At 38.1% G+C, this 20522-nt stretch overlaps 1 protein-coding gene across 1 annotated transcript; it reads right to left on the bottom strand.

Annotated features, from left to right (window-relative positions):
* Positions 1-2561: 2561 nt before the first annotated feature.
* On the bottom strand, positions 2562-18526 carry LOC124164095. The gene is made up of 4 exons (XM_046541267.1): positions 18268-18526; positions 17010-17774; positions 9194-10987; positions 2562-5540 (listed from the first exon to the last, which is right to left on the bottom strand). Exons 2-4 carry the CDS (start codon positions 17694-17696, stop codon positions 3849-3851), a joined length of 4173 nt encoding a protein of 1390 aa, XP_046397223.1. The 5' UTR covers positions 17697-17774; positions 18268-18526; the 3' UTR covers positions 2562-3848.
* Between the last annotated feature and the right edge of the window lie 1996 nt (positions 18527-20522).

The raw sequence follows: 20522 nt of genomic DNA, 5'->3' as shown, positions 1-20522 counted from the left end.
AACAAGGCACACTTTCTGGGTGTGGCAGCTTGGAATATGTTTTAGGTTATAAGACATAAAGAGGCTGGCCTCAGTGGCGGTGGGGTAAAGTCCTCGCGTGCCCAACTGAAGGTCATGGGTTCCAATCCCACCTGGGTAGGTGGTATCTATCCAGGATATGGATGTTTGGGATGAACACTGTTTATGTTGAAACACCTGCTGTGTGCTGTTTACGGGGAAGTTGGAAATAAATAAATAAAAGTAAATTAAATATTTTTCATGTGCACGAGCTCATTGTTGCTGATATAATTTTTTTCTAAACGTTTCCCAAAACAGTGCTGAATTGATGCCATGTCACTGGTGAAATAATTCTTTTTCTACTTAACTTTACCTACCTTCACTTTGTTCTTTCATTTTCTTGACCTACAGTATGATTTTTTATGAAAGAAATATCTTCTTCATAATCTTATAACATCTTAAAGGCAAATTGGCAAAATTCTGAGAAAGCGGTAATGATATCAGGAGCTGAAGGATATAGGGAGCAACCGTTCCAACAACCCCAACAAGTTTCTTTTGCCTTCCCCAGATCATCCTTGTACTGCTGAGTATTCCTAAGTCCTTTACTCCCTGACCCACCCTCACTACCTTTAAGGGGTCTTAATGGTAGATTTAAGTATGCAGCTATTTATCTTACAACTTTTAGTTTCAGCCACTGTGCGGAACGTATTCTCGGGGAATCAGGGGCACAAAACTCGGATCAACTGCCCTGGACATCATGCAATGTGGTCCCTCACTTTCAACCAAAATCTCAAATCAATTAAAGAAATCCAAAGATGGGAGGAAAAGAAAGTGTTCAGACAATAAATAACTTTCCCATTCAACAATTCTCTAGTGACTGTAATAAGGATAATTCTCTTGATAACGCTCCCAGTAAGAGGAGCTTAACATTGGGTGAAAATTTTTTCCATGCAGCATTTCCCGAAAGGAACATTTAAGATAGATGAAAGATGGTGTGATAATCTTAAAAAAAAAAAATGTTCTATTGCAAGTTTGAAATTAAAGAAAAAAATATATATAGATGCCACCCTCATTTGATGATTTCATCTCACATTAGTCTAGGTTCATTTACTCTTTTGGGGAGAATGGCTCATTAAGGGAAGGAATTGCTCCCAAAAGATTGAACTATAAGGAAAAATGCAAGGCAAAAGCAGGGGACTGAGGAGTAGCTGAGAAGGCGTAATATGATCGGCATGACCTCATGACATCAACAACTTATCTACAAAAGAGTTAAGGGCATCGACTTTACCCCTCACTCAGCTCAAGAAGTAAGTGATGGATCAAAACACAGTCTTTATTTTTCAAAATATTACTACAATAGGCAATGAAATAAAATTGCTTGACTAGGCCCACAACTAGAGGGTGTATTTTTCTTGCTATTCCAAAAAAATGCATACAATACTTCATTAAATGAGCACTCTAAGCCCGTGCATGTATAGAATAAAACTGATTTCCGAAGTCTACAGTCTTTCGTGGGAGACTGAGAGGATTGCAAAAAAAGAAGAGTAAAATATAAAAATATATAATTTGAGCATATTCGTTTACTTTTTATTTTTCATATTGATTTATTTCATTCCCAACGTTTTCTATAGCCCCACTTAACTGGCCTGCTGGAGAGTATGACCCTGAGGAATACATTTTATTTAGCCATTCAATAAGGTTTGAAGGAGACCACACACAATCCTTGACAACTAAAAATTGTTGAAAAGGTGAAATTATCTGCCATCTATTGCTGAGAATCACGTCCTATGTCATCATGTAAGCAATTCATAGGGGAAAAGAATCAGACGGAATTCACAGGTTATACAGGGCAGGATAAAAGCAAAACTTAGAGCACATTGAAATATTTGATACAATGCAAATGGACAGTTGACTCATTCACAAAAATCACACAATGCACCCTGTAAGGGTTGAGCTGTGTCAGTCGTCCTCCATATTATGATGCATAATAGATTGCTTAAACTCTCCTCCTCTACAGGATAAACTCCCATGTTAACCGTTGACCCAAAATACTTTTCTGTGATATTGACACCTCATTACTGACCCCAAATTGGCACTGATTAAAGGACACCTTATCTTTACCGCGGAAGCAAGCCTATGTTCTAAGCAAACCCAATCACATCCTGGGATGAACCCTTAATAATTTTCGTTTTATTATGCATTCATCCATTTACAACCACACATGAGCAAAATACCCCTGAATATTATCAAATTGATTTTTTGCTTACCTAAATAGTGGCTGTAACTTCTTTTTTAATACTTAGGGAATATGGAGAAGAAATGAATGGCTAGGTGCATGATGACATGCATACGTTAACTACATCATATGATTTTAAAAGCCCACCTCACATTAATAAAAAAGCCGCTTTCCTTTTTAAAAAGTAAGCATTTTGTAATACTTCACCAAAATGAGACAAATATCACAAGATGCAGTATCACACGGTTGAAAATTTATTCTACAAATAATGGTTCATGAAAACTATTTACTTATCGTAAATCATCCCAAAAAAATGAAACAACTGCATAGAGTTTGCATGTTTCATATATTTTTTGCAAAATTTAGCAATGCCTTAAAGTTGATTATAACCAGGCAATATTTAAAGACACAGAAAGAATTAAGAATAATTTACAGGAAACAAATTTTTATATCATCTACAAATCATAAGGAAAGGGAAAATATAAAAAAAAACATTGCAATGAGAAGTCCCTTGCCAATTCCTTTGCAATACATTTGCAGACAAATATTTGTTAACAGTTCAAGAGATACACAATTTTCTTTCAGAATTCCATGGTTTATAACCACACCATACACTTAAAAGATTTTGCATGTACACACTCACACATACACACGTCCGATAATTTTTTTGTAGAAAGAGAGGTGGCTTGGGTTTCTTTTCGCGGATTAGGAGGGAAACATGTAAATATATATCAAACAGAAATAAAACACTGATCACATTAGACACACAAAAACCAAACAGGAATTGAAGTTGATCACATAAATATGTAAAACCAAAGAGGAATTTTTCTTAATAAATTGATCACATATACCTGAAAGAATGAATTTTATAGTTTTTTCCTGTAGGGTCCTCCTGTAATCTCCAGTTCTTGTATTTAACAGCTTGAGGATGCCCTAGAAACTAATTCCCAACAATTAGGGACATATACATGTAACGGCATCTAGTACTCAGCCATTCAATTCACTGGGAACACAAACATAGTTTATTTTTTATTTACTTGTGTGCAGAAAGCATATCTCTTGGAGCTTGCTTAATTATACACACAATTTGAAATATTTGCTTTTGGACAGAGTTAATTGCACCGTAAATAAATATAAAACCATAGATTATCCAAACATAAATTTCTGTATTTACAAAACAATTAGGAAACTTTTGCCTTCTCATCACTAAAGAAGTTGCACATTCTGCGTCAATAATAAAATTAATTCATAAACTCCAAGTATTCAAAATGTGAAATTATGTACAAAAATTCATATTTAATCTCCAATGAGGCTAAATTTCTTTCCTAAAAATTTGCGGACAAAAGAAGAAAAGAAATTTTCCTCCAGAAAGAGCATTTTCTAATTATGTACAAAAAGATATTTGCTAAATATGATGCACATAAATGAAATTTCATAAGCATCCAAGACATACATGATAGGTCCCAATTTAACATATTTCCAAGGTCTCCACTAAAAAAACCCTGTTTGAACTGGCTTCCCTGCAACTCCACAATATGGATTTCACAAAGAAACACCTTTTTCTTTATTCACAACTTATTGATTTAAAACCACATTTTCATGCTGAGAGCCACACTTAACCTTCCGTGTTGACAGGTTCCCTAGCATGGTGGATGCGAACATGTTTATTCATGTTAGATTTAGTACCAGATGCCTTCCCACACACATGGCAAACATAAGGTCTCAGTCCTGTGTGAATCCTGAGATGCTCCTTCAGGTAATACCGCCGATGGAAACGCTTCTGACAAATTGTGCACTCAAATGCCTTCCCCGTCTCATGCTCCCTAGAATGTCGCACGCAGTTGTACTTTCTCATGAACCTTCGGCCGCACGTGTTGCAGACATAAGGCCTGACCTTACGGTGGGAACGGACATGGGCAATGAAGTCAACTCGCCGGTGGTAGGCTGCCTTGCATGTCGCACACTTGAATGGCTTTGAGTGGGGACTGGCATGAACCCAGCGGTGGAGCTGGAGGTTCCACTTGGTGGCAAACCCTTTTCCGCAGATTCCACAAGAAAAGGGCCTCTCCCCAGAGTGGACTCTCATGTGGATGTGGAGGGAGGACTTGAGGTAGACGGCCGAACACACTGGGCACTCGACGTTGACGTCCTCTCTAGCTCCGAGCGGGACATAACGCCGGTCATGGGCCTGCCGTATGTGACGCGTGAGGCCTGCACGGTGCACAAACCGATCACTACAGTGGGGACATGCCTTGGGCTTGTCCTCGTGCGTTTCCTTGTGCCACTCAAGCTTCTTCACGGAATGGAACACGGCCCCACAGTGGCAGAAGAAGTCCCTGACTTTGCGCTTGACTTTCAAGTGGTGGTGCTTGCGGTGCTGAATGAGATTGCTGTGGCGGCGGAAAGCTCTGGGGCACAAGGGGCACTGGAAAGGCGTGCGGCCTGTGTGGGAATTGAGGTGCTCCTCCATCTTCTGGTTGGTGACAAAAGCTTTGTCACACTGGGTGCATTTGTACGGCCTGACACTCAGGTGGCGCTTCAGGTGAAGGCGGAGAGACTGCTGTCGACAAAATTGTTTGCCACACATTGAACACTCCAGGGGGTGAACAGTTCGGACATGGTTGGTGAAATCAGCTGAGTTGAGGAACTTCTCTGCGCATGTTGGACACTTGAATCTCGAGTCTCTGTGAGCAGCTCGGCGATGAGCAGTGAGAGATCGTACAGAGGGAAATGAGCGGTCGCAGTCGGAACAGGGGTGAGTTAACTTGGCGGCAGCAGCTTGTCCTGCTTCCTTTGAGTCCACTAAATCAGTGGAAACCTTGGACTCATTTACATCCACATCTGCGGGATCCTTGGGCTCCATCTTAGCCTCCCTCACCTCTGACTTCACCAACGGCACACCCACTTCTGGGCCAGCCACCAAGCTTGGCTGCTGCCCATCCCCTTGGGCGGGAGGGACAAGAGAGCCATCTGCAGGAGTAGCTGCACCCATCGCCTTCTCCCCCCCATGCTTCTCACGCTGGTGTACCCTCCTCTCCTTAGGGCAGTTGAATACTTCCAAACAAGTCCAACAGTGATAGAGTCTCTTGGCCTTTGTCTTTGTTGCAGAGTCTGCGGTAGCCTTAGAGGCACTCCCAGCAGTTGCACTCTTCTTCGCACGCGGCTTCTTCTTTGGCACTGTTTCTGGCATAACAGAAGGGACAGCAGGCTCTTGTCTTGCCTTGAAACCTTCGACGGGAGACCAGGCTTCACCTCCAGGCAGCAGATCACATTGTGCACCACCTTGGCGGGCAGAAGCTGGGAAGAGCTGTGAATTAAACAAGAGTGCAAAAAGGAGTCAATTATTTGAAGACACCAGCCATCCTATAGAGAGTTTGACTGAGACAACAAAACTACATATACAAAAGCCAACAGTGAAAGCCACAGCTTTGAAAACTAAATTATAAGCAAATTTGTTGAAGTTCGAGTTGAAGGGAAGAACAGCAGGGGAAGGGAACACATAATGAAGGATCAAAGATAAAAGAATTGTGTTAGTGTTAACAAAATGGATGGTAGGAGAATGGAGAGGAGTACTGCATCACACCAATCTTAGGATAGCTAATGAAAATGATGATAAAATTATGAAAATCAGATTGGGTTATGGATCAATGGAAAAGAATTCTCACAGATATGAATTCTCTTTTACCAAATACATGCATAGTTAAAATCTAATATGAATCCATACCATTGTGAGGCACATATTCTTTTTGCGCAACTTACTTCATACAGTAGATACCATTTATTGTGACAGGCAAATCTTAAAGTAGTAGGCAGCACAGTAGTTGAACGTTGAGAATAAGACTTTTGATATCACTTTTTTAATTGACATGAGAAATCACCGATATACCTTCTAAAACATAGAATTCATACCATCTAATTTAAATTGTAATCAACTGCCTGTCCTTTGAAAACATTAACTATGCTCATACATTTCTATCCCCACCACTGTTCATATCTAGGATTAAATGTAGTAATAATATGGTGTCCAATCATCATAATTTTTAATGCCATTGTAGTAACATAAGTTGCTGAACAAGGTTCAAACTGGTTTTCCCACCAATTACTTCAGTACCAGTTCTTCTCTGCAGAGGTTTCCATAACTGCAGTGAGTGAGAATCAAAGAACCAAATCATCCAAAAAATTGGAAGCACTCTTGTCATACAATCCCAAATTCACATAACCTTAAAATAGCTTCTTAAGGTCTGGTTACACGGGGCATTAACCTGTACGAGTTAATGTCTGCTTGCATAAACAATTTTTGTGGACTGGCACAGAACACATGAACCAAATTAGAACAGGTTTTATTTTTTGTTCATGCAATTGCACAAGTTGGGTGGTTGCACGGTGCATCTTTGTGTTCATTCATGTGTTCATACATTTAAACATTAACTCGTATAGGTTGATACATCGTGTAATTAGGCCTTAACTCTTTGGAAACATTGATGGCAAGTTTACTTTCTAAGGAAGACTAAACTACATATATGGATGATTATTGATGATGGTATGGGAGATTGATTTTTACCAGTAAAAATTAATCTTCCATGCCAAATATGGATTTAATTAGGCTGGAATTGTCATCAAACCCCTCATTGTAACGAGATGAGTTACTTTCCAAAAGTCCTAATTAGGGATGTGCGAGTACTCGAAAATTCGAGTCAAGTCAAGTAGTTGGTATTCGACTCGTATGTTTTGAGTAGAATTACAGATGTCGAGTAGTAGTTAGAGAGTAGTTTCGGTTATAGTGCTGTTGAGGCCAGTAAGTTCAGGAAACTGCCGACAGGAGGCTCTATCATGAAATTCATTCAATAATATCGTTTTTAAATTTTTAAGTCGTCGTAATTCCTTGACCCGGGAGTTTCAGCTTGCTGTATACATAACAGTCGACTACTATAGTGGTCCGCGTGGGTGCCGAGAGCGGCTGCTGACTGTCTTCCGACCCGGCGGCATATTCCGAGTGGACCGCTGCATCGCTCATACTTTCTTAAGCAATACATATATACCCTACTTACTAAAATGCCGAGAGAATAGGTAATCGATGCCAATATTTCTTTGAAAGAAATGTAACTTTTAGGCTTTCGTGGACAATGCCCATTTTCTTCAGTGTTTTACATCACAATTAGCACCATCTCTTAGCATATTTGAGTACTAAGAGTACTACGTGCTTCCGATGTGAATTTTCGTTTATTTCTTTGTTGCGTTTAGCCTCCTTGTAATTACAAAGAAATAGTGGCTAATTTTCATTAAAGGAAGTGGGAAATAAAGAAACATTTTTTGGTCAATAGTTTGTTCACTCTGTCAATTTAAATTCTATGAAGATTAATGATCCATAAAAATTGTTGATATTATTTTTAATAAAAATTCCCAAGGATCCCAAATCTTGCAATTTTGGCAAAAAATGCTGGTTCAGCCACACAAGTGTGTAGCGAAAGACAATTTTATGCAGGCAGTAATACTGTAACATGGAGAAGTCAAAACCTCCTGCCTGAAAATGTAGAGCAATTGCTTTTTCTGCAAGAGAATTTGAAAGGATCAAACATTTTATGACTCAATCATTAATCTTTATTACAATTGTGCTAATGCATATACTCAGGTTTTTTTAGTAGTTTGAATACATAAGTAAATTAAATCGCCAACATATTACGAAAGGTTAATTTATTTCAATAGTCCTTATGGAACTATTTAAGACATATTAATTTTCCTTCAATTCCTAATTATGATAAATTAATGATAAAGTTCCACATTATCTTTTCCTTTTTACATTAGTCTGAGCATTCAGAATAGAAAACTTACAGGGGAAATGGAAAAATGAGAAAATGTTGGAGATCAGAAAGTACTACTCGCACATCCCTAGTCCTAATGCTTGGCCAAAATTTACAGTATATTCCTTATAAAGTCACCATCATCATCAATCGCTAGCTATTTATTGATTAGTTAGATGCAACTCTTCACTCAGTTCTCCAATCAACTATGTCATCTTTTAAGACTGACGTGATTCTTCTGCTTCATATTCCTCATCATCTTATTCATATATGTACATATCTTATTCAAGGATATTGTCTCCCAACCAAAATTGATGAGTATTCAGTTTCGGAAAAAAACATGAGTCACTAGCACTGGAATGTCTTCTCTCAATACACATTACTTATCTCCTGGAGATACATATTAAGCAAAAATGAAGAATTATAATCGAGACAATATAGTTGCTACTGTAGATGAACCATGATGGCCAATACAATCAGGGTATACAGCCAATCATAGCAGAAAAATTCCTGGTTTTCCAGGGAAATTTTATAAAATTCCAGGGTTAATGTTACATATTTACAGCGATAAATAAGAATTTTTAAACACTCAAAATTACTTAAATACTTTTTAATAATAATATTTATGTATTTACAAGGACGAAGAATATGTTAGTTAACACACATTGTCTCTAAAAATTTAAATTTATTCAATGCAAGTCAAGAAGCTGCTTCAACCTCTTAAAGTATATGTTGCCGTCACCTGGCATTCTATTCTTAGCACTTTTGAATCTTACTTGAGTCAAGGGTTCTAGAAATTTTGATACTTTTGCCTTGCCTGACATTTCACATTTCGTTGCAGCTGTAAAAATTCTAATTGGGTACTGCACTTAAAATTTTGACAGACACATTTTAGGCCAGAAAATGGGTGTTGAACTGGCAAATTTTTATGTGAAATAAAAGACTTTAAAATTCCAGGTTGGAGCATAATTCCATGAAAAATTCATGCGTAATTACAAGGACTAAAAATTCACGCACAATTCCCAATTTTTCCGGTCGCTGGACACCCTGACAATTGTAACTTCCAGCATGAACTTGAATTAACCAAAACGATAAATCCTTAAAGAAACAGAAAAAATGTGAAAATACGAATGAAATGTTTTCTGCAGATCAGCCAACTTACCGAAAATCCTCCAGATGTCCAAACAGTGGATCCCTCGGTCTTGGGCAGGGGATCTTCAATGGGTCCACCATCACTACAGTTGCTTCCACTACCCATTCCCTCCTGTCCAGAAAGTTCACCTCTAGGGGGCATGGCCTCATCAGCTATTATATCAGACACTACAAGGCCCTCCTCTTCCAGTATTCCTTCTGGGATGGAAATGTCCCCATAGCTGCCAGCCATTGGCCCTAAGCCTTCGAAGATTCCCAACCTCTCCCTCATTTTGTCAGTCTGCTCGATTAGCCGAGATGACAGAATGATGTTCATCCCGTCAATCTGAAAGATGTTAACCGGGCTTGGTGGTGCAGGGAGAGCGTTCTCAGTGTCCCCTTGAGCAGGATTTAGGCTCGCACCTCCAGGGTGAATATTGGAAGTACCCTCCAAACATTCATCTCCAGCAGCCACAGGTCGACACTCCGAAAGATTTGGCCGACTTTCCTCCGAGCCACAAGGCCTACAATCCTGACTGTATTCCACTGTGACATTATCCCGCTGTTCCACCCCCATGACATCATTGGTCTCCAACGAATGGCCCCCGAAGTTCTGATCCTTGACCTCATCAGTCATAGCTACAGCCTCGGATGTCGGTACCCAGCACTCGGAGTTCTGGACTTGATTGTTTTCGTAATCCTTCTGCTCTCCATTGTACTCTACTTGACTTTCCTTACCATGCTCTACAGCCCTGTTGGTATCCCTGCTTTCATGAATAACCCCGACCACATCTGCCACAGTGGGTGGATTCTTAGAGTTGTCCTTATTTCTGGCATTATCCCACTGATTGAGGACGATAATCTCCATGTCCTCACTATTTTTGCTATCAGCATTTTTCAACGGATCTTCCAAGGGACCATCCATCTCTTCATTTTCAAAACAACAATCTGACTGGAAGTGGTCGTCATCTTGATCATCATGGTTCATTCCTTGTTGGGCAGAATGCACAGTGCCTTGGTCCGTGTCCACTGTACCTCCATTTTGAGGAAATAAGGAGAAGTCATTCCAATTATCACCATCTTTAACTTCATCAACGACTTCATTCATGGGACTTATCACAACCCTCTTTGGCTGCCCATTATGTGAGGCCTCAGCACAATTGTCAACAATTTCAACACTCTCCTGGTGCTTTGTAGTGAAATGCTTTCTTTGTTTTTCGAATATCGGTTTCTCTGGATGTTGTGAACTACCCACAAATGGCCCATCCATTACCCCATGGTTTTCTTCAAAAACTCTGTTAATCTGCTCCGGGATACTTAACTGTTTCGGATTTTGCAGTTTATTCAACATCCTTTTAGGCCCTGATTTGTCAGTAACTGGCAATAATATTGTAGATCCTGGTAGAGAAGGGACAATATTTCTATTTGTACTACTATGACTCTGCTGACGTTTAGGATTGGGGGCCTTAGTGAGAGACTTTGTCCTAGGTCTTCCACGCCGATTAACTCTCTGTTGTGATGGTCCAAATCCCAGAGGTAGAGAACCACTCTTCATCGCAAACTGGCCACTGGATGATGGGATTGTGTTTTGATGGATAGTTAAATCACGAGGGAGGTGAGACAAATCCAGGCCTCCAGTTCTCTCTCTTTGCATTGGCTCAATTTGTTCACGTACTTCATCAGTGATAACTTCTTCTGGCTGTGAAAGCACTTGATTCTTGTTATCATCCGTCCCTCTTTCCTTATCCTCGACTGGAACTTGAGGAATTGCAGCAGCCACTATGGGTGATGCTGTAACAACCTGCTGAAGCACATTTGTTTGGACCTATAAAAGAAGAAAAAGATGTGATAAGAATTGGTGACCCTTTATGGTGAATAAAAGCTGTAAGCTTTATTTGATAAATATCATTGCCCTATTCAGTTTATTTATTTCATCAAACACTAATTTTCTGATCATCAATGGGTTACACATTTTTACTATCGCTTAAGGTTAGTAGGGATGGTTTAAGATAAATAGGGGAAAGGCAAATTTTTTTAAGATGCCTAGAAGAAAATGTTGCTATTCATTTTAAACCCATCAATCTGCAGGTACACATACATGGGGAAAACATACAAATTTGAATAAAGAATGGCTTAATTTCAAATGAAAATGGCAGATAAAATTGAAGAAATTGAATCTTGAAAAAATTGAAATAAAAAAATTCCTCTCCTTTACCACTAGGCCAACTCACTCACTGACTGCAACGGAGTTTCATTACATGCTTTTCTAAGTCATGCAAGGGAATGAACCAGTCTTCTAACTTCACTAAATCAAACTGAATGTTAACACTGGCCTTATTTGCTGAGATATTCTGGTGGATATTTTATATACGCATGTCATGTTTGCTATCTCTCCTCGAAAAAATTCAGAATTAATTGTAAAAAATATACTTCGACGGATTGACTAATTTACGAGAGAAAGTAAATTGAAGTTCTGGAGGTAGAATTATTATTTAACATGAGCTGCAAAATTTATGAGGGCGGAAGATCTACAGAGAAAAAATCATTCGCCTTGACCGGGATTCGAACCCGGATCCCCCGATTTCCGGTCGAGTGCTTTAGCCAGTTAAGCTACCGAGGCGTCAGTCTTCCCTGTGGATATTTTCGGACACTACTGGAAAAGATGTTGCTGGACTGCTGAGCATATGATGCCACAGGCAGTCCAAATCGTGCGCACAGCGCCACAGCCGGAGAGCAGGCCCGGACATAGAACACAAAGAGGTGTTCGCCGGAAATCGGGGGATCCAGGTTCGAATCCCGGTCAAGGCAAATGATTTTTTCTCTGTGGATCTTCCGCACGATTGTGCATTGTGGGTGACTCTCGTAAAAGTTATCACCGCTGCTAGTCCCGGTATACTTTAAATTTATGAGGTATTAAACATTACACATATCTTGCATACATATCCCCCTAATAATGCTGCAATAAAAATATTGAGGGAGGTGGGAATGTTGTTCAAATTTCTGTCCTACAGGTGCAATTGAAAATACTGAAAGTCAGTCTACAAACTGTGGAGAAAGTGTCACCGCTTTATTTGTTGCAGTATTGTTGAATCCGACAGTACATTCCCCTGGAATTGAACCAGCATCAGATTTTCAAAACAGGACTTGAATGTTTTTGACATAGAACGTGACTTAGTCACACTTTAGAAAAGAATAAATGATAAAATGATATATTTCCATGCAGAATATGCGGAAAAAAATGACTCAATTTTAAGTTATATTTAATGAAGACTTTGACAAATATGGAAAGGACGATGGCCAGATATCAGCTGTAAATCAACGAAAAGAAGACTATGGCACTAGCATGAAGCAAAAAAGAGGAGGCTGGGACAAGCATTAAACTAAGGAAACAAAAGCTTGAAGACGTAAAAGAGTTTTGTTACCCAGGAAGCCGCATAACCAACAATGGACAAACCATGAAAGAAATAGTCAGTGGAATAGTGCAGGCAAAGAGGGTTTTCGATAAAAAGAAGAGCCTCCCTACAGCTGAGAATACAGGCATTGTGGTAAGGAAGCAATCATGGAACAAGTTTCTCTATGGGAGCGAGGCTTACTCATTGACAGCAGCTGAGAAGTCAAGAGCAGAAGTTTTCGAAATGTGGTGCTACCAAAGAATGATGAAGATAAAATGGATACACACAGAAAGAAATGAGGATGTACGATGAATGAAAACTGTACTTTGTTTTTCCACATAAGCAAGGATCCACTGCCTGAGGATGACGCAGTGCGTCAAAGCCGTGGTCGTGATTGAATAAATATTTAAGTGGAAAAACAAAGTACAATTTTCATTCATTATGAGTAAATTCCACAAAGTGACGCCTCAAACCATCAACTTTAATGAGGATGTACCATGAAGATAGGGAGAAAATAGAAGTCTTCTAAAAACCTTAAGGAAACGCTAGCACAACGTAGTTGGATGCATTATGAGTCATGATGGCCTGATGAAAATAATTGTAGATGGACAAATAGGGGAGGAAGGGTATGGGATGGCCCCGATTGAGTTACATAGAACAGGTATTCAAGGATGTAAAAGAGAAGAAATACGTCCAAATGAAAAGGCTAGTGGATAGGAGATTGGAATGGAGAGCTGCATCAAACCAATCTTAGAATTGTTGACGTATGATGATTTAAACTGATAGGCTTGTGCCACATCACATGCATAGATTAACTCTTCCCAGGAGACAAGGTATGAATAAACCTTGATCACATCATTTATTTGTCTCCCCCTTATTTCCCACTTAGTATTGCAAATTATTTATTTTTACATGTTACAAATACCAACAATAATCTCTAAAGGGAGGAAAATAATCTGTTGAATCATTTCCACATTGAACAATGTCAATTGGGCCCATACTTCACTCAGGGAATATATGGGATCTGACAAAGAAAGACTTAGTCCATTAACCTGCTACAATAGGAAGGAAAGCTATAGGATTTGTCAAAAATTGCAACAAGCAAATAGAGAGTGTTAAACATATTTTATATGAGTTAGGGATATTGCTTAGTTGATTATTACAGTTGGTACTTATTCTCTCTATGGAGTTTTCCTTCATGTTGTGAAACTGACAGATAGAAATAGATATTGTTCCCATCAGGGTGACCATTAGTAACCTCCAGTTGGAAAACATTTCACCACATTGACTCTGAAATTTTAAGGATGGTAGTATCTGGACAGAAAGCAGAAATGATTACTTTCAGCATTGAAAAGGATACAGAATAATGCTGAATACCGCAAAAAGCATCACTATATTATCATTACTTGTTTATTTTGTAAATTATGCATGAAAATATCCACTCAATACTAAAAAAAAGCATTAGGACAAAGGCCAATATAATTTTTTTCTAAATTAAAGTAGAAAATCCTTTAAACACCATAATTTTCTTTACTTGTATTAAAGAAGGTATTTTCTCATCACTGGAGGAACCAAAACACAATTAACTCTTTTATTAATAACTAATCGTCTCTCAGGTATTTAGATTATAAGATAGATTGCCATCCGGTAGATTATTTACATTGCATTTTCATATCTTGTTCAGAGAATTTCAACATAATTTCCAGATGCCCTCAATGAGCAATACGCTCAAATCAACTTTCCCTAGTGTCAAACATGGGCATTTATGTATAGCTTATAGAAGGCTACTTTTAAGATATGATCTCTCTTCTGAGCTGACAAAGCTTGAATGCTTTAGACTTTTAGCGTAGTTTCATTCACATTTCTGTAGAAAAATGTAATGAAATATGTCTACAAGTAATTATGGCAATAATAATGTTAAGTCATAGTATGAGTATTAAAATACCAAGCTAGTTTTCCGAACCCTCCCCTTAACATGAGGCAAGCTGGCGAGACAGGATAAGGAGAGTTCTGTGGCAGCGCATGCTGCTGTAATATTTCTTAACTTTAAGCATTCGTAACTCCCTTCCTAATTGATAAAGCAATGAAATGAAAAATAAAACGAACTTTTTTTCATCAAATTTCAACTGTATATTCAAGGGCCTAAATCATAGGATACATGAACTGGCAGGTGACTACTTTTTACACGACAAAAATTCCAAACTTTTTGTCCTGAAGTCATTCAGTTACACAAATGCAGCTTTATGAATCGATCATGAAGTTAAGCACTTCCTCATGGAGAATAACTCAATAAACTTTCTGTGAAAGTTTCAAGCAAATGCTGGGAACAGTAAAGCAGTGGCCGGAAATTGAGTGAAAAAAATAAAGAAAACAAATCAGTGTAAGTAGTGGAAAATAACAATTTTTTTAATAAATTGTATTATTTACTTAATGGATAGATATTCCCTTCATTAATGAATCGTGTACTCATGCATTGAAAGGCATCATTATAAGTTGGATAGTACTGTTTTTATGATTTGGAAATGAAACAAAGGACAGTTGGTGGAAAATAAGATGGGAAACTAATCTCCATAAGAGTCCATACTGTCAACTAAATGTGAAATGCTCAATGACGTGCGTTCACCCTAGAGGCCATAGGAAGGCCGCAATCCTGGAACAAAGAGAGTGTAAAGGGGTCATTCATTCAGATTCTATATTGACAATTCATGATAAGAATTTGGTAAATGAAATGTGGAGAAAAATTACCACAAAAAAGCCATTCAACCAATCTTTTGTAAGAATGAAACAGAAACACACTAAAGTTGCAGCCCACTCATAATGAGCTGGTGCCATCATTACAGTGCTGGTTCATTAATAGGTTCAGGGTGAAAATTCCACTGAGGGAAGGAATCGACCACAACAGTATGGCCAGCAATGAACCATGTGAAGCCAGAGCACATTGCACAAGGTCAAGGAGTAGCTGAGAAGCCGTGACTTGCATGCCACTAGTTAATAACATCAACTTATCTGTACAAGGGTAAAGGCCGTCAAATTTTCATCATGAATAGCTCAAGAAGCTGGTCATGGATAATAAGATGGAAAAATATTTCATAATTAGGTAACATCATAAATTAATTATTTAAAAAATAAATCTCCATTTTCAATGAAATCTCACAGTGGGATTGAAGTAAGGTTACAATCACCAGTAATTTCAAACCCCCAATTATCCGTCATCAATTATGTTGATTTTTGCAGCTAATCTGTTATGAACTCTATGATATTCATAGTTGAAGCTTATATTTCAACATGTAATCATTCTATCACATATATTTTTTTGCAGACGAGAACTAACTTAGTAAAAGAAGTGGCCACAATGACCGAATGTGCAACACGTAAACAAGATAGAATCCTCGATCACTTTCATGGTTTCCAAAAGCAATACCTTTAATGATATCCGGATACCTATGCAAAAAATTCCTATCTACCTGATTCAGGCTTACGTTAGGCATGCATTAATAGAAAAAAGAATCAGAAGAAATTCTTAAGCAATAATTTTTTCCTGCTCATGGAGACTGAAATATCTTTACTTACTTGAAGATAGTTTAAAACATGGTCCTTATATACGTATATATGGACCATGGTTTAAAACTTCCTTTGATCAAGAAACTTTCTTTCGTCTTATTACATATGTAAAGGTATAACATTTACTTCTCACAATAGAGGATTTAATCAATCAACATCATGAGCTATTGATGAAATGCTAGCATCAAAATAATCGATGAGAATAGTCTCTTCTGAGAAATGCTGTATGTGAAACATTTTGCTCAACTCATTTGAAATGTACAAGAAAATTAATCTCTCGACAGATACAACTATAATAAATAATAGAAGCTACAAGAACCTCCAACCAAAAATCACAGTCACTTTCCCTTTCAAATGACAAGCTCCTCTTATTGTTACATACTACACATATGTGAAATAACTACTATGAATTATTTAATTGATAGGGAACAAAGTTGCAAGACTAAAGTGATTACGCACAAAATATAACGAAAAAAACTTTTTTTGAGAAATAATTTCAATAGCAAGTGCTTTTGATGCAAGCCGTGAATGAATAATCTCTTAAATATAATGAAAATTTCGACAGGTGATTCAGCCGCCCAAATGACTTCATGAAGTGATAATTAAATATTATGGTCACAGGTAGGTAGAGAAGAGTATCATCAGGAAGAAATTGTTGGAGCTTGTTCGAACTTAAGTTTTTCGGAACTACAGCACCCTATTAGTTCTATCCTATCTATAATACAGCAATTTCATTGACTGCAGAATCAAATAGACACCACTTCAAAGAAAAAACAGCATTAAGGCTAATAGTTACTTCACTCCACGACCGAATCTCAACCAAATTACTTTTAAATTTAAATGTCAATAATGTTTAAAGCGTTTGCTTAGTAATTCACTCAAATGTTTCATTACCTGTTGGCACGTTTGCAAAGTAGGTCCGATACCAATGCCAGCTATAAGTCCTGATGTGGGATAGGGCTGACTTCCAATTACTTGGTCCACCGAATAAGGATTAAAGACCATTTGAAGGACTGAATTACTGCTGCTGCTACTACTACTGCTGCTATAAGCAGCATATTGCTGTTGAGGACTCATGGTAAGCAACAGAGGGCCGGCACCAAACGCGCCATCCCCACCACCACAGAACTGCTGGTAAGCAAAAGTACTAGCGTACTGATTTCCAGAGCTGCCCAAACCTATAGTGAATGGCTGCAACGGCGCAATGGGAGTGGAGTTCTGGTTGGTAGTGGTAATAGCATTTGTTGAAGGAATGGCATTGGGTAAGGTTATTGAGCCTGGGATTCCATACGGACTAGAGACTGGCACAGATGCTGAAGTCGGTACAGATGCTATTGTCTGCAGTGGACTCGTAAAGTGATGAACAGGTGTCGTTGAAGTCTCGATGCTGGGCTGAGTGGCAGTAATGGGGTCTTGAACACTATCACTTGTCTCGTTCCTGACTGAACCGGGCACTCCTAGAGATGCACATCTCACCAATGCTTCAATAACTTGGTCTTTCGGGTGGGTATTGAGATGGTTATGTAGCGTGATGCCCTCCCGAAGGTAGAGCGTGCAAACTGGACACACATTAGGATCCATTTTATCGTGTGTTGAAGAGATAGGCGGTATCCGATAATGCTGCCCAGTCAATCGGAGAGATCCATCAGGTAATCATTACTGAAACGCAAGAAGAATGAAAATTGGGGTAACTAATGCGGAAGGGTCAATACACACTTAAGCATAAATAAACATTGTCACAGTATTTCACAGCAAAGATCAACTCATCGGCTCAGATGCAGGAACACAGCTAAATATAGACTAAAATGATCAAATACGGGTCAGACTAAATTTCCTGAACGCGTATGATTGATTTTTGCATCATGGCCAGCATTAACAACGATGCTCACAATGACAGCGCTTCAATATATCATCTACATGATAACAAGTTATACATATAGTAGTCAAGAACAACTGGAATTCGAAGAAAATGCACGCAGAACTAAATTTTAGGGTAAGTTTTCTTAAAGCTAGAGCCAGAAGTAGAAAACACGAAATAACCTAAACAGGCTAGCAGGTCAATAAAGGGGTGACGAGGGGCACCATCTTTCTCCCCAAACCAAATGCTACTGTTTAAGTGACTACAAAACTATGAGATCAACTGGATACAAACCTTAATGTACCATATTGGCGTCAGAAGGTGGTATAAGTATTGAGTTTATTCTTTTTTAAATGATTACTACACAGGATCATTTCCCTAGTTGGTGTTTCTTACTCGCCATCCGCCATGTTGCGCACTTACAGAAATTTAATCCTTGGACTAGAATTCAATATTTGATTTCGCGTCCCTTAAATAATGCGAAATTTTGTTTAAAGGCTTATATATTTTGATTACTCATTATAATTCTTTACTTCATATATTTTCTCTGAGTAATCATGAAGGAAACTTTGGAATGCATTCCGAAAAAAAAGTTGAAGGAAGTTGTAGTTGTCTCAGGAGAGGGTTCTGCTTGTTATGATATTTCATGCTGGAATTTATTTCCCGATTGTATTTATTAATGCTTTTTGTATAACCTGGACACTAATTAGCTGTAATGGGAGAATGAAATGTTATTTTTTCTTAAAGTTTATTTGAACTATGGAGTGGAATAACAATCGATTGTGAAGTTTATTGGTTTACGTCAATATGTTTGTCGCCAGTTCGTCGCCGAATATGCTGAAGTTTATCTCCAGTTCTATTAAGAGGAGCGTATCTTTCAGTACAGTTATTATTCTCATTAAAATTTATTTTCCTTTATTAATTCGTAAAACTATGGCCAACGTTTTTACTTTCGCCTCATTGACCGCATTTGTTAAAGGAAATAAGTACCTGCAAATGTTTGTCTGAGTGCAATGATCTCTTGACGGAAATCTTATTGCTTGTATTGAGATTATTTTTCAGAGTTATTACCTCAATTATTTCCTTAATTATTTCCTTCTTATCTTGATATGTCTGTGCGTGATGGATTTATCAATGACAGTGCATGGGTTAACCATGTAGGAGGAAAAGGCTTTTTTGGTTTTTTAAAGTTGATTATATGTTGTTCTTAAGATAAGTAGCCACAACGGTAATGAAAGGTGAAGAAAGTTCCAGTGTCTCACGGAATAGAGCATGATTTCATTAATTGATTGGTCATTATTACTGAATTCTCGGTAAGATTGGCTACGATATGTCTGCAATTATCAATAAACTCTGGCTATATATTTAATTTGACCATTAGATTTACAATTATTTAGTCACAGTAAGAATTTAAGTTAGCATTCTAAGTGACTAATTATCCTTAGTCACTAAATACCAAGTTGTATTGTCCCTAATTATCCTTACTAATTACTGGAGTTGTTGAAGACCTGTCAACGGACTTAGTTTAGGTGTAGTGTTGTTGAAAAATCCCTACGGTTGTTTATCTTAAACCATTTGAAGACTAGAGGAGGTTTCATTTTAGTAATTTCATTGTAGCCCTTAATTGGTGAGTGATATTCCGCATTGGAACTTGTGATAGTCAAAATAATCTGTACATCAGGAGAACACAGAAACGTTGGAAGGAAGGTCGTTACTGGTTTTCCACCTAATTCAATTGCTTAGCCATGAGCAAAGTCCTATCGGCTGATCCCGCACTAAATGTCCGGAGTAGGAAACGAATTGGTGTGTTTGCTAGGATATTGGCTTCCCACTAAGTGAGCCCTTGTTCTAAACATTGGTGGTGGCTTAGATTTTTCAGTTTCAGTCAATCCCTTCGAGTGTGTTCAGTGGAGGGCACTTCTAGGTCAATAATTCATCTTTAGGTTGGGACATAAATCTGGAATCCCCAAGTAGACTAATGCCAACTACCAGCCAAATAAATTATGATTTCAACATTATTTGGGATGTAGTTGATTGATTTAAAAATTATTAAGTGATGATATATTTAATTGTGGTCGCCAGAGATGAGGTTGTAGGTGAATATTTTATAATTTAAATGGAAATTTCACCATAAAGCGGGGACTATTTTTGGGATAGATATTGAAATATAATAGGCCCAATCACATAATTGTTTAACTTTCTCCTTGGTTCAATCATCCAGTGCTGATGATGATGTGTACATCTGCATAAGTTTTAATTTATATATTTCTGCCAGTCACCCTGCAAGTAGCCTCAGCTGAAGTAGGACACTAAGAGAACGGTGAAACTGTTGTTTACTGGGCCGGTTTAGGCTGTAAGCTAAGTATGCCGCCATGTAGGGCACAAGGTGAAAGGGGGCACCTAAGCGCTCAGCCCAATGTTCAGTACTAAACAATCTTGAAAGCTAACTTGTGTTTTTCATATTTATTGATTTATTTGCATTTTTACTCTGAATTTTAATACATAATTAGTTTTTAAGCTCTAAAAATATCACACTCATTATGTTTAAG

The sequence above is a fragment of the Ischnura elegans genome, chromosome 8 (genome assembly GCF_921293095.1).
Source record: "Ischnura elegans chromosome 8, ioIscEleg1.1, whole genome shotgun sequence".
In the NCBI taxonomy this organism is placed as follows: domain Eukaryota; kingdom Metazoa; phylum Arthropoda; class Insecta; order Odonata; family Coenagrionidae; genus Ischnura; species Ischnura elegans.
The sequence above is the reverse complement of the archived record's forward strand: the minus strand, read 5'-3'. Positions and strand labels throughout refer to the sequence as shown.